Below are 27,943 nucleotides of genomic sequence, written 5' to 3'. Positions count from 1 at the left end.
CCTGTTCTGTAGTCCCGAGTATACTCCCAATTAATGTATATGTAGCAATAGGATTGCTCCGTCCTAGGTGCATTACTCTACATTTATCCACATTAAACCTCATCTGCCAAGTGTATGTTCATTCAGACATCTTATCCAGATCGTTCTGCAATATCGTAATGTCAAGATCAGATTTGAATATCCTACATAGTTTGGTGTCATCAGCAAAGACTGACACTTCACTCTCAATCCGATCCCCAAGGTCATTAATAAAAAGGTTAAAAAGAATCGGTCCTAGCACAGATCCCTACGGCACCCCACTGCTGACTATATCCCATTTGTCAATGTTTAATTTGCTCAGATGCAGGCGTATTTCTTTTTATGTTATACTAGTTAAATCAGGTGGATTTATTTTAATGTCATTGACGATTTGTTGCTCTCTATGTAGATAACTTTGCCAGCTTGATTTATTTTTTAAATTTCTTATTTAGGCCTTTATACTCCTGAAATGCTATTTCTGTATTCTCGGCCTTCAAGATTTTGAATGCCCTTTATTTTTGTCTTATTTAACTTGTCTTATTCATCCATAATGGTTTCTTTTTATTCCTGGACATTTTATTACCAGAGGGTATACATTTTCTACAGGATTCTAGTAGTATTTCCTTAAACATGTCCCATTTACGTATGGTATCTCCAGTCATCATAAAGTGGTCCCAGTCTACATGATTAAGCTCTTCCTTTAATTTGATGAATTCAGCTTTCCTAAAGTTCCAGGTTTTTGCATTTCCCCGTTTTGAATGTTTGATTAAAAATTACATTGAATCTTACCATATTATGGTCACTGCTTCACAAATGCTCCCTAACCTGTAGATCTGAAATTGTATCTAGTCTGTTTGACAGGACCAAATCCAGCATATTACCTCCCCTGGTTGGTTCATCTACCAGCTTAGAGAGGTACAGTGAAGGAAATAATTATTTGATCCCTTGCTGTTTTTGTAAGTTTGCCCACTGACAAAGACATGAACAGTCTTTAATTATAAGGTTAGGTTAATTTTAATATTGAGAGATAGAATATCCAAAAAAAATCATGAAAAAAAAAACATTGAATAAATTTGATAAATGTATTTGCATTTTGCAGTGAGAAATAAATATTTGATTCCTCTGGCAAACAAAACTTAATACTTGGTGGCAAAACCCTTGTTGGCAAGCACAGCAGTCAGACGTTTTTTGTAGTTGATGATGAGGGTTGAGCACATGTCAGGAGGAATTTTGGTCCACTCCTTTGTTGCCTTGGCTGTATGTTTTGGGTCATTGTCTTGCTGGAAGACCCAGCCACGACCCATTTTTAATGTCCTGGAGGAGGGAAGGAGGTTGTCACTCAAGATTTTACGTTATATGGCTCCATCCATTCTCCCTTTGATGTGGTGAAGTAGTCCTGTGCCCTTAGCAGAAAAACACCCCCAAAACATAATGTTTCCACTCCCATGCTTGACAGCGGGGACGGTATTCTTTGGGTCATAGGCAGCATTTCTCTTCCTCCAAACAAGGCGAGTTGAGTTAATGCCAAAGAGCTCAATTTTTGTCTCATCTGACCACAGCACCTTCTCCCAGTAACTCACAGAACCATCCAGGTGTTCATTGGCAAACTTCAGACACGCCTGCACATGTGCCTTCTTGAGCAGGGAGACCTTGCAGGCGCTGCAGGATTTTAAACCGTTAAGGCGTAATGTTTTACCATTGGTTTTCTTGGTTCCTCCCATGTAGTTTTAGGCTGATCTCTCACCTTCCTCATGATCAAGGATACCCCACGAAGTGAGATTTTGCATGGTGCCCCAGATCGATGTTGATTGACAGTCATTTTGTATTTCTTCCATTTTCCTACTATTGTACCAACAGTTGTCTCCTTCTCAACCAGCATCTTACTTATGGTTTTGTAGCCCAATCCAGCTTTGTGCAGGTCTATGATATTGTCCCTGATATCCTTAGAAACTCTTTGGTCTTGCCCATGTTGTAGAGGTTAGAGTCTGACGGATTAATTGAATCTGTGGACAGGAGTCTTTTATACAGGTGACTATGTAAGACAGCTGTCTTTAATACAGGTAATGTGTTGATTAGAAGCGTCTAATTGGTCTGTAGGAGCTAGAACTCATAATGGTTTGTAGGGGATCAAATACTTATTTCTCACTGCAAAATGCAAATAAATGTATCTAATTTATACAATGTGATTTTCTTCATTTTTTTTCATATTCTATCTTTCAATGTTAAAATTAACCTACCCTTAAAATTAAAGACTGTTCATGTCTTTGTCAGTGGGCAAACTTACAAAAACATCAGGGGATCAAATAATTATTTCATTCACTGTAATTATCCTGTCCTGTGGATAAGAACTCGCAGCTTTTAGCACAACTGGAATATTCTATGTCCCATTGAATATCTGGATAGTTAAAATCCCCCATAATAAGAACCCTATTATTATTTGCTGCATTTTTAATTTGTTGCAGCATTTCATCCTCTACCAGTTCAGCTATATTAGGAGGCTTGTAACAAACTCCAATTAAAAGCTTTCCATTATTGCCATCCCTATGTTCATTTGCCCAGATTGACTCTACATTGTCGCAGCTTCTCCCAATGTCTTTATTGAGCACAGGTTTTAAGTTGGATCTTATGAAAATACAAATCCTTCCACCTTTTTTTTGTCCTTTCCAAATGTAGTATATCTCTTCATGTTTGTCACCCAGTCATGGCTTTCATCCAACCAGGTTTCCGTAATACCCACCACATCATATTCTGTGACCAACGTAAGAGTCTCCAGTTCATTCATTTTGTTTGCGAGACTTCTTCCATTTGCCAGAAGACATTCAATACTATTAACGCATTTGTTACTCCTACTCAGCTCCCTACTTTCCTTGCATATCCCAGCCCCCCTAGATCCTCATTAACCGCTACTGTCTCACTTTCTCTGTCTACTCTATCTATCCCCTTACTATCATGACTACTCTCCCCCCAGATCCTAGTTTAAAAGCTCCTCCATCCGTCTGACCATTTTTTCCCCCAGCATAGCTGCCCCCTCCCCATTAAGATGCAGGCCGTCCCAGCCTAGAGCCTATAGCCAACAGCGAAGTCAACCCAGTTCTCCATGAACCCAAACTCTTTCATCCTGCACCAATTTCTAAGCCACTTATTTATCTCCCTAAGCTCTCGCTGTCTTTCTAGTGATGGTCGTGGCACCCGCAGAATTTCTGAAAACACCACCTTGGAGGTCCTGGCCTTCAGCTTCTCTCCTAGTTTCCTGTAATCATTTTTAAGGACCTTCCACCTCCCTATAACTTTGTCATTGATACCAATGTATACCATGACCGCTGGGTTTTCCCCAGCCCCACCCAGCCATCTGTCAATCCCATCCACAATATGCTGAACCCGAGCACCTGGCAGACAACACAATGTTCAGCATTCACGATCTCGGTGGCAGATGACCCTGTCTGTTCGCCTAATTATAGAGTCCCCTACCACCAACATCTGTCTTGCCTTTGCTGCACTCCTACTTCCCTCCTTCCTACAGCAGTCATCTTCCTGGTTACTAGGAGCAATATTCTGCTGCAGTGATCCTAATCTTGGCCTTGCTATCCTAATATCAGCCAAACAGGCATATTTTCTAAGTTGTGCCAGCTCAGGACTAGGCTCCCTGGCACTTTTCCCACTACCCCTTCTTGTAACATTTACCCAGCTACATCCTTCTCTATCCTGATTTTTCCCACCTCCATGCTCCTCTATATCACTGGGGCACATGGAGCACATATTAAATGGGGATAAACAATACATGTAAAAGCAGAAAAACAATAGAAGGCTACTAAGGAAAACATCAAGGTATGTTCGTGCTAAACTATGATATTGCATTTAACTTTGTACTTATCTGCCTCTTCTGTACTTAACTGCAGCCTCTGGGATGCTCAATCCAGCCTCTGCATGCTCAGCAGCTTCGCTAGTTAGCTCTGGACTTGTGGTCCTTGCAGTCAACCCAGCACAGCTGATTCTGTTAGAAAATTCTAAGACAAACAGTCTTGCACAGACACAGTTGGTCACATGAACCAGTCACAAACTACCCCCCTTTTTTTCCTTTTACACAGCACTAACCCACCAAGACAAACAGATAATTTTTAAACAGTTTCACCAGTTATCATAAGCTATGATATTGCATTTAACTATGTAGTTATCTGCCTCTTCTCTACTTAACTGTAGCCCCTGGGATGCTCAATCCAGCCTCTGCACGCTCAGGAGCCTTGCTAGTTAGCTCTGGACTTGTAGTCCTTGCCCTCAGCTAGCACAGCTGATTCTGTTACAAAATTCAGAGACAGTCTTGCACAGACACAGTTGGTCACATGAACCAATCACAAACTACCCCCTTTTTTAACACAGCACTAACCCACCAAAACAAACAGATAATTTCTAAACAGTTTTACAAGTTAACACAAACAATGATATTGCATTTAACTATGTACTTAGCTGCCTCTTCTGTACTTAACTGCAGCTTCTGGGACGCTCAATCCAGCCTCTGCATGCTCAACAGCCTCGCTAGTTAGTTCTGGACTTGTAGTCCTTGCAGTCAGCCCAGCACATGTGATTCTGCCCAGTGTTAGAACCTTGCTGTTAGGTTTTTTTTCCTTTGCTGGTCACATGACCTTGTTGGCCTATTTAATCCTGCTCCGCCCTTCTGGCTTTGCTGGACTTCATTGTATATCTACTTTCTAGCTAGCCTGTGCTCTGTATCTATCTCTGTTAGTTTGCTTGGTCTACGGACCTCTATGTTCTATCTATTTTGTTTGTTCGTCTGTCTGCTACTATTTCTGTTAGGAGGTGTCCCATATTCCTTCCAGTCCTTAGTACTTGTAGGGATTCCCTCCCCACATCTATAGGTCTTCGTACAGACTAGATTAGGACTTTAGCAGGTCTGATCGCAGGATCAGGTTCCCTGTTACATCGTAGGGATTCAGCTGAGTCCTATAGTAGGGACAGATCTCCTCTCTTTCCTTAGCTTTGGTAGCAGAACATAACAGTAAGTCCAGCCTGCAAATTCTCTAAGGAAAGATTTTTTTTTTGTTCCATCATGGTGTCGGTTCAGGATTTGGCTAAACACCTGCAGGGACTCTCTCTGGAAGTGGCCGAGCTCCGTCAGCACGTGAGTAACTGTCCTGGAGCATATTTCTTGGAGCCTAAGGTATGTTTGCCGGATTTATTTTTTGGTGAACATCGAGAATTTTTTTCATTTAAAAATGCTTGCTTATTGTATTTTCGTTTGAGACCCAAGTCCTCTGGGGATGAATCCCAGCGCGTAGGGTTCATAATGTCACTTTTGCGCAAAGAGCCTCAGGAGTGGGCCTTTTCTTTGCAACCTAGTGATACATGCTTCAGATCAGTGGATAGTTTTTTTTCTGCTTTAGGACTATTATATGATGATCCTGACCGTGTGGCATCAGCTGAGACTAGAGATGAGCGTTGTTCTACTCGAACTGTTCGCCAATCTCAAATTCGAGCTGTTTTGGGCGGTGTTCGAGCCGGTCGGCGAACACGAACAATTTGAGAAAAATTCGGCTGTTCGAGGTTATGTTCGATAACTGTTCGTGCACCAAAATCATAACTGGATTTTTTCTCAGTAATGATGAAAATTAATGTTAATACGCAGTTTGAGTGTACAGCGGGGCGGGGGGAGGGGCAGGGGATGGATCTCTGCAGGAACAATGAAGATCTCCATTTTTTTTTCTCTTTCCCGCATTTGCAGTGGGGAGGTGCAATCTGTCAGCCTATCAGCAGCGCACACACGGAGCGAAGTGCTTTTTTTCACACAAGCAAGGGCATGTGTGATTGGCAGTGTATGTCACATGTCCTTGCCCTATAAGACCAAGCCATTTTCCCCGTCGCCACCATTTTCTCACTGCTGCAGCTGCGTGTTAGACGGCACCGCTGTTGCTGTGTGCGCTATACCTTGTTAATTTCAAGCCAATTTTCGCACGAATATACAGATAGCTTGGGAGTAGGGAATAGTTGTGATTGCAGTCCTTTTAAGGACTAGGTTACAGCATTTCCTACGACTTTTATCAGGCAGGTCTGTGCTCTTAAATAGATAGATTGTGGGAGTAAAGACTAATTGTAATTGGAGTCCTTTTCAGGACTAGGTTACATCAGTTCCTATCAGTTTTTGCCAGGCAGGTCTGTGCCAGTGCTGTGCAAGTTTTTTCACAGCATTTGGCTGAATCTAGCAAAGCTAATCCTTTTTGGCCTATTGCAGAGTGTGTTAGTCAGTGGAGTAGCCTATCTGTGTTGCAAGATATACCACCTGTGTATAGAATACCAATTTTTTTACTGCACCTAGTGAAGTAAAATCTTTTGGGCATAGCATCATTCTATTAGTCCATCTATACTGACCTCCATCAGGTTGCAAACTGAATATAATTTTTTTCTGTATCTAGCTCTGAAAAAATATTTGGGCTTCTAGCAGTGTGTGGGACTTGGTCTATTAGTCCATCTATACTGACCTCCATCAGGTTGCAAATTAAAAATAATTTTTTTCTTCATTTAGCTCTGAAAAAATATTTGGGCTTCTAGCAGTGTGTGGGACTTGTTCTATTAGTCCTTCTATACTGACCTCCAGCAGGTTGCAAATTGAATATAATTTTTTTCTGCATCTAGCTCTGAAAAAATATTTGGGCTTCTAGCGGTGTGTGGGACTTGGTCTATTAGTCCATCTATACTGACCTCCATCAGGTTGCAAATTAAAAATAATTTTTTTCTGCATCTAGCTCTGAAAAAATATTTGGGCTTCTAGCAGTGTGTGGGACTTGGTCTATTAGTCCATCTATACTGACCTCCATCAGGTTGCAAATTAAAAATAATTTTTTTCTTCATTTATCTCTGAAAAAATATTTGGGCTTCTAGCAGCGTGTGGGACTTGTTCTATTAGTCCATCTATACTGACCTCCATCAGGTTGCAAATTAAAAATAATTTTTTTCTGCATCTAGCTCTGAAAAAATATTTGGGCTTCTAGCAGTGTGTGGGACTTGGTCTATTAGTCCATCTATACTGACCTCCATCAGGTTGCAAATTAAAAATAATTTTTTTCTGCATCTAGCTCTGAAAAAATATTTGGGCTTCTAGCAGTGTGTGGGACTTGGTCTATTAGTCCATCTATACTGACCTCCATCAGGTTGCAAATTAAAAATAATTTTTTTCTTCATTTAGCTCTGAAAAAATATTTGGGCTTCTAGCAGTGTGTGGGACTTGTTCTATTAGTCCTTCTATACTGACGTCCAGCAGGTTGCAAATTGAATATAATTTTTTTCTGCATCTAGCTCTGAAAAAATATTTGGGCTTCTAGCGGTGTGTGGGACTTGGTCTATTAGTCCATCTATACTGACCTCCATCAGGTTGCAAATTAAAAATAATTTTTTTCTGCATCTAGCTCTGAAAAAATATTTGGGCTTCTAGCAGTGTGTGGGACTTGGTCTATTAGTCCATCTATACTGACCTCCATCAGGTTGCAAATTGAATAAAAAAATTTTCTGCATCTAGCTCTGAAAAAATATTTGGGCTTCTAGCAGTGTGTGGGACTTGGTCTATTAGTCCATCTATACTGACCTCCATCAGGTTGCAAATTAAAAATAATTTTTTTCTGCATCTAGCTCTGAAAAAATATTTGGGCTTCTAGCAGTGTGTGGGACTTGGTCTATTAGTCCATCTATACTGACCTCCATCAGGTTGCAAATTGAATAAAAAATTTTCTGCATCTAGCTCTGAAAAAATATTTGGGCTTCTAGCGGTGTGTGGGACTTGGTCTATTAGTCCATCTATACTGACCTCCATCAGGTTGCAAATTAAAAATAATTTTTTTCTGCATCTAACCCAGCCAATAGTTTTGGCCTAATACCACAGTTTGGCCACTCAGCTCTGCTCGGTTACCATCCATTGTTTTTTTGTGCAAACAACTCCAGAGTTGTGAATTAGTTAACCACCAAAATGAGTGGAAAAAGGCCTGCTGCTGGTGGAAAGGGGAATAGGCGTGTTGGGAAGGGGAAAAAAGGTTGTGTCCGTGGGGTAGGTGCAGAAGAAAGACCATCTTCCAGCCAAACTAAAATGTCTACTTCTTTTAGCGGACAATGTGATAAGATCCCTTTCTTACGGCCACGTCAATCGCTACAAATTCCAGATGAGGCACAAAAACAGCAGGTGCTTCAACGGATATCAAGTGCTCCTTTAAGTGGGCTCTCCTCCACATCAACTTCAACATCACAAATACTCCAGTCCTCAAAGGTGTCACCCAAATCGCACTTGCTTCCTCACAGCTCCCAAATCTCCAGCTGCCCGTCTGAGTATGAGGTAGAACAGATGGTTGAGTCTGCAGAGCTGTTTACTCATACTATAGCCTGGGAATCAGAGGTCGACTCCAGCGCTTCTGTGAATCCAGACGAGGAAATGATCTGCACTGATGCCCAGAATCTTTATGAGTCGGATCCAGGACCAGACGCAGAAGGTTCTGACCATAATGTAGACCCTCATTCCCAAACTGTAACTCCTGTTGGTGGAGACAATGAGGAAGACGATGATAAGACTCAAATACCTGATTGGAGCGACAACTTTAGTTTTTTGTCAGGGCAGGAACAGGTTGGCTCTGAGGACGACGGGTGTGATAACGCACAGGGTGATGATGATGAGGTCGGAGATCCCACTTACTGTCAACCCACAGTCAGCCAAGAGATGAGGTCAGCAGAGGAGGTGGAGGAAGATGCTAGTGACGACGAGGTCAGGTTGCGCCTTCCTGGACAGAGACGTAGTACTGGAAGCACGTCAACAACTGCATCCTCAAACACAACTCTGCCTCTCACCACAAGTCGTGGTGGCTCTTCAGGTCGCATGGGTGCTAAGCCTTGCATAGCCTGGGCATTTTTTCAGATCGATAAAGATGACCCAACTCGTGTTATCTGTAACATTTGTCAGCAAAAGCTAAGTAGAGGCCAAAAAATACATAGTTTGAGTACTTCATGCATGAACCGGCACATGGACATGAAGCATAAGTTGCAGTGGGAAGCTCAGTGTGCTACAATGCGGTCTAGCCGGCCGGGCCAACCACCGTCTGCCATATCTTGTGCATCCGCGGCCTCTTCATCCTCTGTGACTGGGGGGACAGCAGTCACACCTGTTTTGGGGCGCAGACCTGCCACCTCTTTACCCGCAACAGCCAGCGTGATTGGCAGGTCATCATTTTCTTTGGAGGTGGTAACACCAGCTGGTCTTGAGCGCTGTCCGACATCGATAGCACCACCTTTGGATCAAGGCAACCTAACATGTCCGCCTGCATCTTCCTCACAGACCGGCAGTTTGCCGGGGACACCCTTATCAACCCCGTCTAAGCACAATAGCCAGCCCTCGGTCCCTCAGATGTGGACAAGTAAAAGACCATTTCCTCCTAGCCATGAGAAAGCTAAGAGGTTGAATTTCACCATCTGCAAGCTCTTGGCTACAGAAATGCTGCCTTTCCGCCTGGTGGACACAGAGGATTTTCGAGACCTTATGTCCGTCGCAGTGCCCCAGTACCAGATGCCCAGTCGGCACTACTTCTCAAAGAAAGGTGTGCCTGCGCTCCACCAGCATGTCGCACACAACATCACCGCTTCTTTGAGAAACTCTGTGTGTGACAGGGTGCATTTCACCACAGACACTTGGACGAGTAGGCATGGACAGGGGCGTTACATGTCGCTGACTGGGCACTGGGTAACTATGGTGACAGCAGGACAAGGGGCTGCTGTCCAAGTCTTGCCGTCCCCACGAGTTGTGCGTCAATCCTCTTTATGTCATTTTTCCTCCACTGCTTCTGCCTCCTCAACCTCCTCTCGGTCTTCCACCTGCACCCAAAGCCTGTCTGGTCATGCCACAAGCTTTCTAACTGCGCAGAAGGGATCCTGCACACCTCCTTACTATGCTGGCAGTAGGGCTCAACGTCATCAGGCGGTTTTTACATTAAAATGTCTGGGAAATGTGAGTCACACAGCTGAGGAGTTGTGGTCAGCTCTGGAGAACCAATTTCATGAATGGTTGTCTCCACTGGACCTGAAACCAGGGAAGGCCGTGTGCGACAATGCTGCAAACCTGGGTGCGGCCCTTCGCCGGGGCAATGTCACACACGTGCCTTGTATGGCTCACATGTTGAACCTGGTTGTCCAGAAATTTTTAGCCCACTATCCCAGACTAGATGGCCTTCTGCAGAGGGCACGGTCACTGTGTGCTCACTTCCGCCGTTCGCATCCCGCAGCTCAGCGACTTACATCTCTACAGAAGTCGTTGGGCCTGCCACTTCACCGGCTAAAATGCGATGTGCCTACCCGGTGGAATTCAACTCTGCACATGTTGCAGCGACTGTGGCAGCACCGACAAGCCCTGGTGCAATACGTTCTGACGTATAGCCTGGGCCAACGAGATTCAGAGGTGGGGCAAATCACGCTGGAGGAGTGGTCTCAGATCAGGGACCTATGCACCCTTCTGCACAGTTTTGAAATGGCAACGAAGATGTTTAGTGCTGACGATGCCATTATCAGCATGACTATTCTGGTGATTTACATGCTGGAGCACATGTTAAACAGAATTCGGAGTCAGGTGGTGGCACAAGAGGAGGTGGAGGAAGTAGAGGAGGAGGAGTTGTATGCGGAAGGGCTAACATCTGCAAGGTCCAGACGGTCGGCAGCACCAGGGCGGCAGGCATGTGAGGGTGGGGGAGATGATTTTACCAGGGCGCATGGTAGCAGCCAAACTAGTGAGGAAGGTGCAGGAGCCCAGGAAGAAGTGGAGGACGAACTGATGGAAGACTCATCAGATGAGGGAGACCTTGATCACATTTCTGTTGTGCGAGGTTGGGGGGAGAGGACAGAGGAAGGAAGCATGATTGTTACCTCGTCACCAACACAACAGGGACTTGGTGCTCCTCGATGCGCAACACACATGAGTGCCATCTTGCTGCACTACCTGCAACATGACCCTCGAATTGTGAGAATTAGAAATAATCCTGACTACTGGGTTGCCACACTGTTAGATCCCCGGTACAAAAGTAAATTTGCAGAAATTATTCCTGCCATAGAAAGGGATGCACGCATGCAGGAGTATCAGCAGAGACTGTTGCAGAATCTTACATGTGCTTTTCCACAAAATACCAGTGGTGCACGTAGTGAATCTCACAGTTCCAACTTGCCAACCGTGGGACCGTCAAGTGTTCAGCACTCAAACCGTAACAGAACCACAGTATCTGCTGGTAACATCAATTTTGCGCAATCATTTCACCACTTTTTTAGCCCATCCTTTGCAAGGCCACAGGAGACAAGAAGTCTGACACATAGTCAACGCCTAGAGACGATGGTACAGGAGTATCTCCAAGTAAACATTGAAGCCACGACTGTGTCACTGGACCCTTGCTCTTTTTGGGCTTCCAATCTGGATAAATGGCCGGAGCTAGCCACTTACGCCTTGGAGATCTTGTCATGCCCCGCAGCCAGCGTTCTGTCTGAACGTGTGTTCAGCGCTGCTGGTGGTGTGCTGACAGATAAGCGCACGCGGCTCTCCACTGATAATGTAGACAGACTCACGTTCATAAAGATGAACAAATCATGGATCCGAAACGACTTTTCTACCCCTGTGTCATACTGGGGAGAGTAAAAGCTTGATGATTGGTTAAAATCACCCTACCAACCGTTTTAAGCTTTCAAATTACTAATCATGTTTATCTGTATCTTGACTGGAAAATAATTTGGGCTTTGTAGCAGTGTGCAGCACTGATCCTATTAGGCCATCTATAATAAGCTTCACCAGATTTAAAATTAAAAATAATTTTTAGCTGCATCTAGCCCGGAAAATAATTTTGGGGCTCCGAGATGCGCAAGACACATAAGTGCCTTCTTGCTGCACTACCTGCAGCATGACCCTCATATTGTCAGAATTCGAAGTAATCATGACTACTGGGTTGCCACACTCTTAGATCCCCCAAACTTTTCGATCAACCTTTTCATTTTAATAAAGACCAAAAAAATGGACATTTTTGAAATTATAAGCATTAGCAGGTTGTTAGAAACTGAAATCAAACAGTTTTCAACTCAAAACTTTATTCTAGGTGATGTTACATTTTCACATAGGACCCCTTGTTCGAAAGGAGCTTCTGAACTCTCTCGTCCATTGAATTTGTCAGGTTTTGGATGGTTTCTGCTTCAATTGTTTTGCATGAGGACAGAATACCCTCCCAGAGCTGTTGCTTAGATGTGAACTGCCTCCCGCCATCATAGACACTCCTTTTAATGATGCTCCAAAGGTTCTGAATGGGGTAGAGGTCAGGGGAGCATGGGGGTCACACCATAAGTTTGTCCCCTTTTATGCCCATATCAGCCAGAGATGCAGATGTTTTATGTGCAGCATGAGATGGTGCATTATCATGCAGAAAAATGATCTTGCTGTGAAATACACGGTTCTTCTTCTTGAACTATGGCAGGAAGTGCTGTTTGAGAAAATCCACACACATTATGGAGTTCATCTTTAGCGCCTTCAGGGATCCTAAAGGGGCCGACAATCTCTCTCCCCATGATTCCAGCCCAAAACATTACTCCATCTCCTCCTTGTTGGCGCTGTAGCCGTGTTTGCGTGGGGTGTCCATCAACCAGCCATCCTCCACTCCATTCATCTGGACCATCGAGCGCTGCACGGCACTCATCCGTGAACAAAACAGTTTTGAAATCAGTCTTCATGTAATGTTTGGCCCACTGAAGCCGTTTCTGCTTGTGTGAAGTGGATAGAGGAGGTCGACAGGATGGCGTATGCACAGCTGCAAACCTCTGAAGGACCCTGCATCTTGTTGTTCGGGGGACGTTGGAGGCACAAGCAGCTTCAAAAACTTGTCTGCTGCTATGACAAGGCTTTTTTGCCGCTGCTCTTTCAACCTGACGTAATTGCCTGTAGGAAAGAGTCCTCAATTTGCCCTTATCAGCACGCACACGTGTGTACTGTGAATCAGCTACATACTTCTTGATTGCCAAGACACTTCATCCTGATCATCGCACAATGTTGATTGTAGTCATGCCTTGACCTAAACACTCCACAATTTGTTGCTTCTCAGCAGCCGACACATCCTTTTTCTTTCCCATTTTGGCAGAAAATGTAGGCTGCTTAATAATGTGAGAGAGCCTTCTTAAGTAGTCTTGCCTTTCATTGGACACACCTGCCAAACTAATTAGCACAGGTGTCTGCAATTGCTTACAGTGATATAAAGAGCCCTGACACACATCACCATCAATGAGTTTAACTGACAAACAAACAAATTCTTCCCTTATCACTCCTAAACACTTTTTGCATAATAATTTGGAACGCGGTGTACATGTGCTTTTCCACAAAACACCAGTGGTTCACGTAGTGAATCTTACAGTTCTAACTTGCCAACCGTGGTCTGTATGGAATTGTTCAATAAAGGGCCCAAAATTAAGATAACATAGATGGGAGAGGTCTCTATGAATAGGAATTCCTAAGTATTTGATACCCTGTGAGGGCCAGGCAAAGGGAAAGTTGGACTGGATGGAATCCTATATGGATTTAGGGAGGGAGACATCGAGGGCCTCAGACTTCGCTGCATTGATTTTAAAATTTTACCATGTAACAAAGTGATCTATTTCAGCCATAACAGCAGGGATGGATATATGTGATTGAGTGATATATACTAGGACATCATCAGCAAATAGAGAGCACTTGTACTCGGTGCCTCCCACCTCAATCCACCTAATATTGGGGTTATGGCGAATTGATGAGAGCAGGTGCTCCGTCACTAGGATGTATAAGAGAGGGGACAGAGGACATCCCTGCCTTGTCCCATTGGTGATTGTGAAAGGTGATGAAAATGTTCTGACGCACCCCCTGGGCCTTGGGACACCCGGAGCCGGACCCTTTTTGGTGGATGCTGGTGGTTGTAGTCTTCGTGGCGGCGATCCGGTTCCGTGGCTCAGGGCGGTCAAACCAGTGGCGGAACTATTTATGTGGTTTTGATGTTTAAATGTCCGACTACGCCACCCGTGGATTGCGGTCAGAGTGAACCGCCGCTACAGGGCAGACCGCTAAGGCTGGTGTTGTGGGTGCAGCAGAGCGTAGCATAACTCCCCACGGGAGGAGTATAGCCTCATGGCAGTTTATGCGGAGGATGGGGGTGATGGTGCAGGGCAGCAGCAGTAACGACACGGAGTCAGTGATGCAGTTCAGGGCCTTTACTCACAGTTCTTATTATCCAGACCACGTCTGCAGGTAACGGCTGCCCACGTCGTACTGTGCTCACCAGGTGAGGGGCTCAGACAACTCCCAGATAACTTTGGAGCGCTTCACAGGACCCCCTTTGTGTGTCCTTTGTCTGGCCTTTCTTACCAACACTTCTGTCCGGCTGCCTCGGGCCTCCTCTTGGTAAACTTGGCGCCAGTTTCCCTGACCCTATGTGGTGCCTTCCTAGCGGGTGGAGCAAGGGGCTGCGCCACATAAAATGTCAGAGCCTCCGGTTTCTAGCTGAGGGTCATTTCCTGCCTCCACTAGTTCGGGGACCGGTCTCCCCCTTTGGCCTGACCCCTCCACTCAGGTGGATTCGGGCGTGCGGTGGCGACTCGCCCGTCTGCACCCCTGGGATCCCTTCATTCCTCGTTCCTGGAGCCTTCTCCGCTCCTCTTCCTTCCTTCTCCCTCTTGCAGGCCTGGGCCTCTGTTACTAGGCCCGCCTCCGGAGCAGAGCTCATGCAGAGCCCCTGCTCCCTGCCACTTCTGCTCAGACTTCTCTGCACTGAACTAAGATGGTGCCCACCTTTTATACTCCCTTCTCAATGCACCCAGGAACTGCTTCCTCCCTGCTCCTGCACTGCAGGGTTCCCCTTCCTCAGTGTTCCCTCCCCCCACTCCAGCCAGGGACAGGGACTGTCGTGCCCATCTCAGGGGCATATTGGTCGCCCTGCCCCACGGCAATGTGGTGTAATGCATGCAGGTGTCGGGTCCTGATCCACACTCCATCCTTATCTGAGAGTGAGATATCACACCTCTGGGTGAGGTGCAATACGTCTGTAGCAACCGAGCCCTCGGTGCTACAGTTCCATTTATCTTCAGCCTAGGTGACGTATTGTGATACAGGGCCGTGATTTTGGCTATAAAAGGGTCCCCTAGACCCCTACCCCAAGCTTTTTAAGAGAATCATATATGGCGTGCCAGGAGACTCTATGGAATGCTTTCTCAGCATCCAACGAGAGTATCTACTTACAAATTTTTAACTTCATCTAGCCCAGGAAATACTTTGTGCCTAGTAGCAGTGTCTGCTAGTCAGCGGATTATCCCGGCTGTTAAGCAAGCTACACCACCTGTAGTTTGGACACTTAATTTTTTCAAAGGAAATGCTTCGGGACCACGGGATACTTAGTGAAGAGCATCAGGAGGCACCCCAAGGCATAGGGGCTGGGACTGGCACTAGGATGCCTTGCGGTGGACAGCCGAGCTCGATCCTTATAAAAGCTTTTTAACTGCAGCAGCTTTAGTGGACGCTACTGGAGCTGGAATTACGCGGCTGCTGGCATGAGACTTGCCCTCCAATAGATCCTTGTAAATGGATTTAAAGTGTATTCATTCAAATTAGAGGGACAATTTAAATTAAAAAGCTTAGAGCTGCCTCCACCACAGGGGGGCTCTCTCGACCCACCAGCGGACAGGCACCAGTATTGGGAGAGGGGGGCTGGCCGTCAGGGTTCACCGCGGCTCTGGCACAAACCCGGCGACACGGAGGTGGCACGGGCAGGAGCGGACTGGCCGTCTCGGCTTCTCACTTTTTGGATTTTAGAAGGGCATGACATGCCTATATCTGTGTCTCCCCCTCCTTTTACTCCTCCACCTCTTTTCTTTTCGCATGACTATATGTACTTGTCACTTTTCCATGTGTTAGTTGTGTCTTCTGAGCAGTTTGTCAGCTTTTGGACACCTTTGAAGGTGTTTTCTATGTGTTTCTATGTGTTTTTGTTTGCCTGCAATTGGTTTTAACGGTGTTCGAAGGTGTTCGACGAACAGTTCGACGAACAGTTCGGCGAACACACGGGTGTTCGACGAACCGAACCGAACTCGAACACTACGGGGGTGGCTCAACACTAGCTGAGACTGAGTTGAGACGTTTAAAGCAAGGATCAGGTAATGTGGAAAAATATTGTACTCATTTTCGTCGTTGGTCCACTCAAACAGGGTGGAACGATTCTGCTCTGAAAAGTCTATTTCTTGCTGGGCTCAGTGAAAGGGTTAAAGACCTGCTAATTGCTTATCCTACACCTGAGGATTTGCAACAGGCTATGCAATTAGCTATACGGGTGGATAGAAGACTGCGTGCTAGGGTTAATGAGAGCAAATCCTCTGCTATGTCAGTTTCTGGTTATGATAATGTGTGTACTAACAGTGGTGAACCGATGGAGATTGGATCGGTGGCACCTCGCTCTCAAGAAAAAGACCGTCGTTTTTCGGAAGGCTTGTGTTTCTATTGCGGAAAATCTGGTCATTTGATTAAAGGCTGTGAGCTTCGTATGAAGAAAGAAAAAAAAATGGTCAGTCACGCCCGTATTGCCTGTTTAAATTCCAAGGGTATATTTTTAGCTGCTTCCACGATTGCTCAGGAAAAATTAATGGAATTTCGGGTGTTTGTTGATTGCGGGTCTACACTAAATGTAATTGATGGGGGATTCGTGGAAAAACTCAATTTAAAACCTGAACCTTTATCATCCCCCATTGCTGTGGTTTCTGTGGATGGCTCCCCTTTGAAGAATATTACTCTCAAGGTCAGTGAATTTCCTCTCACTATTAATGGTGTTCACCATGAGAAATTGGATTTGGTAGTGTTGAATAACTTGCCTTCTCCAGTAATATTGGGTTTGCCCTGGTTAAAATTTCACAATCCTGTACTGGATTGGTCTACCAGTGAAATTAAATCCTGGAGCCATAAATGTTATGACAAGTGTTGTAACGGGCGTATTGCAGCTTTGGATAGGGGAGAATTGCCTGTTCCTATTCAGGATTTTTGGAGAGTTTTTTCTGAGAAGGAATCGCAGGTTTTGCCTCCCCATAGAGACTATGATTGTTCTATTGAATTTGTCCCTGGAGCGACTCTTCCTAAAAGTCGTTTATTTAACCTTACTATTCCTGAGAGGAAGGCTTTGGAGGAATACATACAGACAAGTTTGGCCGCCGGTCACATTAGGCCCTCTAAGTCTCCTGTGGCGGTTGGATTTTTTTTTGTAAAAAAAAAGGACGGCGGTTTACGTCCTTGTCTGGATTTTCGTGAGATTAACAAAATTACGGTACGCAATCCTTACCCACTGCCATTGATTCCTGATCTGTTTAACCAGTTATTGGGGGCCAAGTGGTTCTCTAAAATTGACCTTAAGGGGGCATACAATCTGATGCGCATGAAGGAGGGTGATGAATGGAAGACTGCTTTTAACACTCCTGTGGGTCATTTTGAGAATCTGGTTATGCCTTTTGGTCTTACTAATGCTCCTGCATTTTTTCAGAATCTGATTAATGACATCCTTAGACCTTTGATCGGTAAAAATGTGGTTGTTTATTTGGATGACATTTTGATTTATTCGCCAGATCTGGAGTCTCATTGGCGGAGCGTGCGTGAGGTATTACAGTTATTAATGGACAATTCACTTTTTGCTAAGCTGGAGAAATGTGAGTTCGCTGTACAGAGAATTAGTTTTTTGGGCTACATTATCTCCAGCAAAGGTTTTGAGATGGATCCGGTTAAGGTTCAGGCTGTGCAGGAATGGCCTAGGCCTATTGGTTTGAAATCGATACAGAGGTTTTTGGGTTTCGCCAATTACTATAGAAAATTCATAAAAAAAATTTCTAGTATTGTCAAACCTCTGACTGATCTCACCAGGAAAGGTGCTGATGCGGTTCAGTGGTCTTCTGAGGCCATTGAAGCTTTTGTGTATCTCAAGGAGAGGTTCACCTCTGCTCCCATCCTTATGCAGCCTGATGTTACTAGGCCGTTTTTGGTTGAGGTTGATGCTTCCTCTGTGGGGGTTGGCGCAGTATTGTCTCAGGATAACGGGGATGGATTACATCCCTGTGCCTTTTTTTTTCAAAAAATTTTTCGGAGACTGAATTGAATTACGATGTTGGTAATCGGGAATTATTGGCTATTAAACTCGCATTTGAACACTGGCGCCACTTCTTGGAAGGTGCGGAATTTCCCGTTCAGGTTCTTACGGATCATAAAAATCTGATATATCTTGATGCTGCCAAGCGCCTGAATGCCCGTCAGGCTAGGTGGGCACTGTTTTTCTCGCGGTTTAATTTCTCCGTTACTTACATCCCTGGTACTAAGAATGTTAAGGCGGATGCCTTGTCTCGCAGTTTTTCTCCCATAGTCGGTGCTGAGAAAGAGGAAAACATTTTACAAGAAGGTGTTGTGATAGCTGCTTTAGACTCCGTTTTGGAAGATGAGATTCTTAAAGCTCAGGAGAATGCCCCATCTAACACTCCTCATGGGAGGTTGTTTGTGCCTGGGACCTTTAGGAGAGATTTGTTTGTTGAGTGTCACGAATCTCGGTTGGCAGGTCATCCCGGAATCTCTGAGACCAAGAGACTGGTGGGTCGCAGTTTTTGGTGGCCTGGATGGCAGAAGGAAGTCATTAAGTGGGTGCGCCAATGTACTATATGTGCTAGATCTAAGTCCTCACATACTCCTGCTGCGGGGTTGCTTTGTCCTTTGGAGGTCCCCAGTGCTCCTTGGACACATTTGGCTATGGACTTTATAACTGACCTTCCCCCCTCTGAGGGTTTTACTGTCATCTGGGTGGTCGTGGACCGTTTTAGCAAGATGTGTCACTTGGTTCCCTTCGTCAAACTGCCCTGCGCTAAAACTCTCGCTAAGACCTTTGTCAAAGAAATTGTCAGACTTCATGGCGTTCCTACTGACATTGTTTCTGATAGGGGTCCTCAGTTCGTGGCTCGTTTTTGGCGTGCCTTTTGTGACAGGTTGGGAATTCATTTGTCGTTTTCGTCCGGATATCATCCTGAATCTAATGGCCAGACAGAAAGGAAAAACCAGGATGTTGAGCAGTTCTTGCGTTGTTTTGTGGCAGACAATCAAGAGGGGTGGTCTGAGTTTCTGCCACTTGCCGAATTTGCTCTGAACAATCATACATCTTCTTTTGCTGGTTGTTCGCCTTTTTTTTGTTGTTCTGGGAGACATCCGTCGTTTGGGTCGTTCTCCAAGTTGGGATCTGCCGTGCCTGAGGAGGAGAATTTTTCCGGTGATTTGGAAAGAGTTTGGACGGATGTGCGTGGTAATCTTCAGGAGGCCAACAGAAAATCTAAAGACTACTTTGATAGGAAACGACAGGAGGTTTTGTTCGCTGTTGGTGACATGGTTTGGTTGTCCTCTAGGAATCTGCGGTTGAGGATTCCTTCTAAGAAATTGGGTCCCAAGTTTGTAGGGCCCTTTAAGGTGCTTCAGGTTGTCAACCAATCTGCTGTTAGGTTGGAGGTTCCTACCTCCTGGAGAATTAATCCGGTCTTTCATGTCTCTCTGTTAAAAAAAGCTGTTGTGTCTGATGGTGACGCCTCTGCCTCTGTTCCTCCGGTGGTGGAGGACGGGGAATATGAAATTTCTCGCATCCTTGACTCTAGACGGTATAGAGGTAGTTTGCAGTATCTTGTGGCCTGGAAAGGTTTCGGACCCGAGGATAACTCTTGGGTGAGGTCAGATGATGTTTCCGCGTCCAGACTTATCAGAGCGTTTCACAGGAGATTTCCTGATAAGCCTGGTCCTAGGGGATCCGGAGGATCCTCTTAGAAGGGGGGGTACTGTTAGAACCTTGCTGTTAGGTTTTTTTTCCTTTTCTGGTCACATGACCTTGTTGGCCTATTTAATCCTGCTCCGCCCTTCTGGCTTTGCTGGACTTCATTGTATATCTACTTTCTAGCTAGCCTGTGCTCTGTATCTATCTCTGTTAGTTTGCTTGGTCTACGGACCTCTATGTTCTATCTATTTTGTTTGTTCGTCTGTCTGCTACTATTTCTGTTAGGAGGTGTCCCATATTCCTTCCAGTCCTTAGTACTTGTAGGGATTCCCTCCCCACATCTATAGGACTTCGTACAGACTAGATTAGGACTTTAGCAGGTCTGATCGCAGGATCAGGTTCCCTGTTACATCGTAGGGATTCAGCTGAGTCCTATAGTAGGGACAGATCTCCTCTCTTTCCTTAGCTTTGGTAGCAGAACATAACACCCAGCACAGGTGATTCACAGGTTGTCATGCTGCAGAAAAAATCTGGAACCAATCAGATACCTCCTTTATAGTACTGCTTGATGGAAAAGTATCTGCCTGTATTTCTCAGTACTGGGGACCCATTAATCCTGGCCAAAAGCCAAACTGCATTTTCTGAAATGTAGCCCCAAATTTGCAAGGAACATCCAACACTAACTATTGTACTGCACCTTCAGCCTTTCAGTGAACAAACTGCCTTCTGTTGCAGTCAAATATTTCTCATTTTGACTCATCAGTCCAGAGTACCTGCCACCATTTTTCTGCACCCCAGTTCCTATAATTTTGTGCTTAGTTGAGTAGTCTTGCCTTATTTCCATGTCAGAGGTATGGCTTTTGGACACAATTCTTCTATGAAGACCATGGCTGGCCAGTTCTTCGAACAGTAGATGTGTGAAGCTAGGTCCCACTAGTTGCTGTCAGTTCTGGGCTGATAGCACTGGTGGATGTCTTTTTAATTCGAAGTGGAGTAATAATGTTTCTTTCATATGCTGCACTACGTTTCTTTGCCCAACCACTGTGTCCATAGTCCCCAACATTGCCCATTTCTTGGTGCCCCCAATGCTAAGAAGTACAGGAAAATACTTATCCATCATGCAATTCCATCAAGTAAGCATTTGATTGGCTACAAATTTATTCTGTAGCAGGACAACAACCCCAAACATACAGCCAATATCATAATTGTCTTTTATGCAAAAACATGGGATCCTGGAATTGATTATATGGTCCCCATAGACCATTATCTGTCTAGGATAAATAAAGAGACATAAGGATTTGCACAAACCTACATTCACAAAAGATATGTGGTTAGTTCTCTAAGAAGTTTGGAACAACTAGCCTACGGATTTTCATCAAAAACTATTTGCAAGTCTACCTAGGAGAATTGGTGCTTTGATACCGTTTTGAAGCTAATGGGTGTTTACACCAAATATTGAATTAAATTTCTATTTTCTTCATTCACTTTGCGTTCTGTTAATTAATGAAAATAACTTATTTTAACTCTTTTTTAAAGCATTTTTACTTTGCATAATTTTTTCCACACCTACCCAAAACTTTTATACAGTACTGTATATGAAAAATGTTTAGTCAAATTTTTGTGCCTGGGTAGAGGGTGATGTACAGATAATATTTGAGCAGAGGTAATATTTAAGCAGAATGTATCCTCGAAGTTGAGAAAAGCTCACAGTAGTCGCTCTTTATTTAGCTAATAGATGAAGATTCTGAATCTACATTTAATGAAGTAAGAATTTTTTAATATTGTAAACCAGACAACATGTTTACTAGCCAGAATCACTCTTTTATGGTTATTAGGATTTTTATTGTTAGATTTTTATTAGCATTGTTAAATTATTTATTAGTATGAGTTATTGTGATAATGATGCATAGGCGGCACTGTGACTTAATAGTTAGCAGTGTTACTTTACAGCTGGTGGTCCAAGAGTCAAATCTCACCAAGGACAGCATCTGCAAGGAATCTGTATATTCTCTGTGGGTTTCCTCCCACAGTCTACACAGCATACTTGATAGTGAATTTCGATTGTAAGCCCCAATTGGCACAGTGATTAGAATGTCTGTGAAATATGTTGGTGCTAAATAAGCAAGCATAATAAATACATAATTTAATTAAGATATGTAGTGCAAATACAGAGAAAAGTTTACAATATTTGGATTGCCAACATAAATAATAGATCTAATTCCAACCCAAAAGAAAGTGAATGGAACTGCTCTACATCACATATAAATAATATAAGCATGCAAAACTGGCAGCATAGTGGCTCAGTGGTTAGCATTGTAGAGCTGGAGTCCTGGGTTCAAATCTCACCAAGGACAACATCTGTAAGGAGTTTGTATGTTCTCTCTGTGTTTGCATGAGTTTTCTCTGTGTGCTCTGGTTTCCTCCCAAATTCCAAAAACATACTGATTGGGAATTCAGATTGTGTTCTCCACTGAGGACAGGGATGATGATGTCTGTAAAGCGTGGTGTAATTAATGGCGCTATATAAGAAATGCATAATAAATACTTTTATGCCAGTAGGATCACAACTCCATCAGCTGATCCTCTCTGCTAAAAAGATTTTTTGAGCGCATGGGGGTTATAACAAGATGCTAGAATTGTTTGTACTGTTGCAGTGTAATCTGTGTTTTACTTTTTTTATAGATATAATGAAGTTTCAGTTTATGAACATTAATAACTTATTAATTTGGGATTGAAGCTTTTCTAATAATTTTTTTCGTTCATGTGATTATGTTTCCACAGAGGGCAAGATAAGAAAACGTAATAGCCTGCATGATTACACAAAGTCTTCAGATACCACTTTAGTAAGGATCAACAAGCAGCTTAAGATTAAAACAAAACTTTTTAACACCACAGAGAATTGTGCCAAGAGATGCAGTCGGAATAAAGGGCTAGCCTTTACTTGCAAGTAAGTAGATGATTTCTACTAATAGATCTGCTATTTTGGCATTGTATCGGTATTACACCTCACCCTCCTGTGTGTGAGAACTTCACAGTGCTTCAAAGTGTTTTTTGGAGAATGCCAATTTTGTATTTTTTTGTTCATCTGCTAAACACATGTAGGCTTGGCTGAGTACACTTCGGGCTTGACTTTCATCATTTGTCTGAGAAATGTAAAAAGTATTTGTTGTGTTCAGTAATGGTTCATCAGCAATTCAGAGAATGTATGCAATAGAAAAATATTTATGAATATATCTATATTGTAAGCTTTAAACTCTCAGCTTGTTAAAAATAGGATTATAGGCTGGTGCAGAGCTACACTGGGTCTTTTTTGGCTTGGAGACTGATAGTCAGTGCGTATTGCTACATTCAGAAAACAATAAGTGAAAAGGAAAATAAAAGATAAATGTAGATATAGGCAGAAGAGAACAGCTCAATGGCTCACAATCTATTTACTGGTGATTAGAGATGAGCAAATAAATTCGAGTAGAACTGAATTCTCCTCGAATTTAACAAAAATCCGCCTTAGTCAAAATGCGGATATTTTGTAATTAGCTTCTATGAGGATTAAGAAAAATGGCAGAGCTGGCTGCTATTTTTCTGAATCAAAAAGGGTCATCAAAAGGTTAAAAAAAAATTTCCTTACCGCTCACATCTCTGGCTCTTCCGCTACTCACCAACACCCATCTGTTCCTCACCGAAGCTTATCCACCCATCCACGTGAGAGACGGGTTATCAGAAGATACTGCGAGGACCGGACTGGTGGTTGTGAGAAGTGGAGGGGCCGGATAAGTGAGCGGAAAGGTAAGTATAAATATATTTTTTTCTTTTTTACATCTTAAATTTATTATGTTCTGGGGTGTAAATATCCCAGAGCATTATAAGGGACATTAAATTTGTGGAGAATAATTTCTCAATAAATCAAATTTTCCAGGAAAAAATGTGCAAATAGTCAAATTCGAATATCTACTCTTGATATATTGAGTATTTTTTTTTCATCCATTGAATGTTTTCATCCTTACGTGATAACACAGTAAACAGTTTCCCTTTGATACAATATGTGCCTGCGGATCTGTAAATTGAATAATGTAATATTGGAAAATATCAGATTCCATATTACAAGTCTTTGAACTGCTGTCAATGTTTCAGAACCTTGGAATTTGTGTAGTGTGAAAGATTAATCTTAAGTGAAATTAGGACAGAAACATAAGAACATAATCACCCAGACATACTGTATTTATTCCTGAATTCCCATGGCTTATTCCATGATGCGTGTCATGACATTACTGTACTATAGGTAAAAGCATGCAGGTAGTTACGCTAAATTTGACCCACTCAATATGATTGTACCGTGAAGAACTAAATACTATATTTGTGCTGCATAATTACGATGAATGCTGGTGCATCAAACACAGTCAAAGTCTTTGATAAACCAATGCGCCCCTATGCACTTAAAAATGTAATGAGTCAGTCTACATTCTTTCTTTACTGCCAACCTATTTGATTGAAGCACAAAAGGCTCTAGTTTTCTAAAGTGGTATTAAAAGAAATCTATGTTTAATGCTAATAAATGCATTATTCTCTCCAGGGCGTTTGCTTTTGATAAAAGCATAAAGAGATGCCACTGGTTCTCTTTCAATAGCTTGTCAACAGGAATAAAGAAGAAACTAGATCATGCATTTGATCTTTTTGAAAAGAAAGGTAACATTTATTCCTATAAAACGCTTCAAAAGAAATGTTTCTGTAACTGTTGTTTATTGCGGCAGTATGTGTGATTACTTACATTTATGTTGGCTGTTTTTTGGGTCCTTTTAATTCCTCTGGGAAGTTTAATTGCATATAAATGAGATTTATTAACACTTTATTCATAATGAAATAATACAGTGCGAATATATTAATAGATTCAGTATGCAGTATGCTTCTAAACAACATTTACATATTTAATGGTTTCATTATAATTCATGAAAATGATTAGAAGAGTCTTAGATGTTTCGTTAGGAAGTTTCAGGAAAGCATAAAGCAGATCATGTGAAATATGGATTATCGACACTTGTTGAGAAGTAAATGCCTTAAGTCAGTAAGAAGAAATATCATATATATTCCATTAGGGCTGTCCTTGTGACTGCCATGGTGCTATTAAAACAAATATTGTGTCCAATCATTGTTACTTTATCCCTTTTCCTATTTGCTGTTTTGATCTGTCCTCTCTTAATAAATTGCATTGTTAACAGCAATGAGGTGATGGCCGGGAAAGTAAACAGTAAACCATTCTGTCTTGTACAATTATGATTGGTCCTCTGTTATATGGACTTCATCTTTTGATTTTTTCAGGGATAAATGGGCTTGCCAAGCCACATATTTTTTTATGCTGTAAAATAATCAAGTAAATAGCATACTTTGAAAATCTTCTGCCACTTTCATTATACTGATACCTGAGTACTATAGATGAGCGGATCAATCTATTGAGGGTTGAGTTCAAGTTGAATTTCCTGAAATTCACAGTTTCATGCAAAATCTAATATTTTGAGATTCCATTCACTGTTGGCAAGAAAAAACCTTGCCCACCACCATTTCCCAAAGTGCTGAACCATCACAGAGCGGGATAATGTCTTTTTCCGTGGCTGTGCGGGTTTCCCCATGAGGCCCTGCAACTATGACATCTAACGAATTATCATACCTTGTATAGTGGTGATAATTAAAGGGGTCATCACCGATCAGCGGTTCCAAGTGGAGCACAGTTTGTTCTGCAGAGTCATTTTCCATCTCCAGAGTCACTGGATAAGTCTCTCTTTTCTGTAGTGTGTAAGCTCTTATGGTTAGCAGTGTCCTCTCACTATATCTCTTGTAGAGGTCAAGCTCTCATGGTCAGCGGGGTCCTCTTTCCTTTAGAATGTAATATGTTCGGGTCAGCGAAGTTCTCTTTCTCTCTTCTATAGATTGTAAGTTCTTATTGTCAGCAGGGTTCTCTTCTATAAAGTATAAACTTTTATGGTCAGGGGTATCCTCTCTTTCTCTGTCTCTCCTGTAGAGTGCAAGCACTTATGATCAGCGGGGTACTCCCTCTCTCTCATGTAGGGTGTAAAATCTTATGGTCGGCGGGGTTCTCTCTCTCACTTATCTTCCCCACGTGTATTTTCCAAAAAATTACAAGCCATCCAATATTGAGATTCGAACAAATTTATTTACCGAAAATCGAATTTAAAAAGATCCGCTCATCTGTACTGAGTACCTCCACAGTCTCTCTACAGTCTGTTTGGTGATTGGCTGCAGCAGCATGTGTCTATCTGGACTGAGTAGGAAGTACAGAGCTCAGTCTTTCTATTCCATCAGGAAAGACATATAACCACTCCAGTAGGTGATCACTGGCCTTAGTGGTGACGATCTCGTTACCGATACATCCACTGATTGGTTGCAGACTTTACATGCTCATCCAGACTTTATTGAAAATATAGAAACAAGGAAGAAATTCTAGCCATGTTACAATAGGAGTGGCAGAGGATCAGTAAAATAATTTAGTATTATAATTTTACAGCATTTTGAAAGTTTTCTTTAAAAACGTTTCAGTGGATATAAAATCCCTTTAATGACTCCGATTTCACATTGTGTGAACCATGTGCTCAAACTAAATTTAATAGGGATAGGGTGTGGATGCACAGTGAATGTATAGAATGTATAGATATAAAACGGATTACCATATTTACATCTATTAACTGTACTTTCTGAAAAAAACAAAACAGATTATGTCCGTGACTGTATTAATGGAAAAGGCAGTAATTACAAGGGTTTACGGAACACAACAAAAAGCGGCTTTGCATGCCAGTCATGGAATTCTATGATCCCACATGAACACAGGTAAGAAATAAATTACAACGTATCTCATACACTTATATATTCGGCTTAAGTGAAAGTCCATTTTACTATTGACACAGAATCTTGATAAATGTTTCATTGCTTTTAAAGATAAGAATAATTCATTATATTTATAGTCAGAATAATTAAGATGAAACTAAACTTTTCAAGTGTTTTTGGTAAATTAAAAAACTTTGTAGGTCAGTGAGGGTCCAGGCCCTTAACTCCAACTGATTTCTCAAACATCTAGCTCCTCCATGAGTGCACGCACATCATTGTACGGGCTTAATAAAAAGTCAATGGATCCTTTCACTGCTGTATGCACACTCAAGCCGGTGCTAAGCTCTTCTGGCTGGTGAACTGAGCACCTTGGTATATTGGTTTAAGCAAACTATAGGGGTCTCAGGACACAGACTGCCAATGATCTGCAAGGCATTTAAGGAGACACAACAATACATAAAAACAAAACTTTGAAAGATTTAGGTATTCTTCAAGTAGTAAATATTTTAAATAGTCTCCAAACTTTTATTATAGGTTTACTGCCTGTCCTGATCACTCTTTAAAGAGAACCTACCATGTTGGATAATGCTATTTGCCTGCAGATATAGGATATAGGTTTCATCTGCAGGTAAATAGCATTAGAAAGTTGCTCGGTTGCAATACTGATTGCGCAGCTACTGGGAGAATATTAACTTTATTCCTCCTGGGAGCCATTGGCTTTCAGTCGTAAAGGCGTTCCGGTGCGACTACAGTCACAGCTCACAGCATTGTGATCATCCGCTGTAAGTACGGCCCATCACTTTGATTGACAGCTAGCTTTGCAGTGCATCAGTATGGCAGCTGGGTACCCTTCTAACGCTATTTACCTGCATATTAACCCCATACACACGTGGTCAAAATTGTTGGTACTCCTCATTTAATGAAAGAAAAACCCACAATGGTCACAGAAATAACTTGAATCTGACAAAAGTAATAATAAATTAAAAATCTATGAAAATGATCAAATGAAAGGCAGACATTGCTTTTCAACCCTGCGTCCACAGAATTTAAAAAAAAATTAAACTCATGAAATAGGCCTGGAAAGAAATGATGGTACCCCTGAAAATAATGTGACAAAAGGGACATGTTTAATCAACTTGTGTCCACTAATTAGCATCACAGGTGTCTACAATTTTGTAATCAGTCAGTGGGCCTGTATATAGGGCTACAGATACTCACTGTGCTGTTGGTGATATGGTGTGTACCACACTCAACATGGACCAGAGGAAGCAAAGGAAAGAGTTGTCACTGGAGATTAGAAAGAAAATGATAGACAAGCATGTTAAATG

The 27,943-nt window shown here is 42.7% G+C and overlaps 1 protein-coding gene across 3 annotated transcripts in view; it reads left to right on the top strand.

Moving 5' to 3' along the window:
- The window catches only part of HGF (hepatocyte growth factor), a 258,626-nt gene that overhangs the window by 42,231 nt on the left and 188,452 nt on the right, over positions 1–27,943 (top strand). For all 3 annotated transcript variants that reach the window (XM_073652311.1, XM_073652310.1, XM_073652313.1), the window contains exons 2-4: positions 22,569–22,734; positions 24,355–24,467; positions 26,504–26,618. In XM_073652311.1, the coding sequence (XP_073508412.1) occupies positions 22,569–22,734; positions 24,355–24,467; positions 26,504–26,618 (394 nt within the window). The remainder of the gene's footprint in view (positions 1–22,568; positions 22,735–24,354; positions 24,468–26,503; positions 26,619–27,943) is intronic.

Source organism: Phyllobates terribilis, unplaced genomic scaffold (assembly GCF_046119375.1).
Source record: "Phyllobates terribilis strain yellow unplaced genomic scaffold, ASM4611937v1 Scaffold_11__3_contigs__length_659146591, whole genome shotgun sequence".
In the NCBI taxonomy this organism is placed as follows: Eukaryota; Metazoa; Chordata; class Amphibia; order Anura; family Dendrobatidae; genus Phyllobates; species Phyllobates terribilis.
Note: the sequence above shows the minus strand (reverse complement) of the source record. Positions and strands in the feature narration are given on the sequence as shown.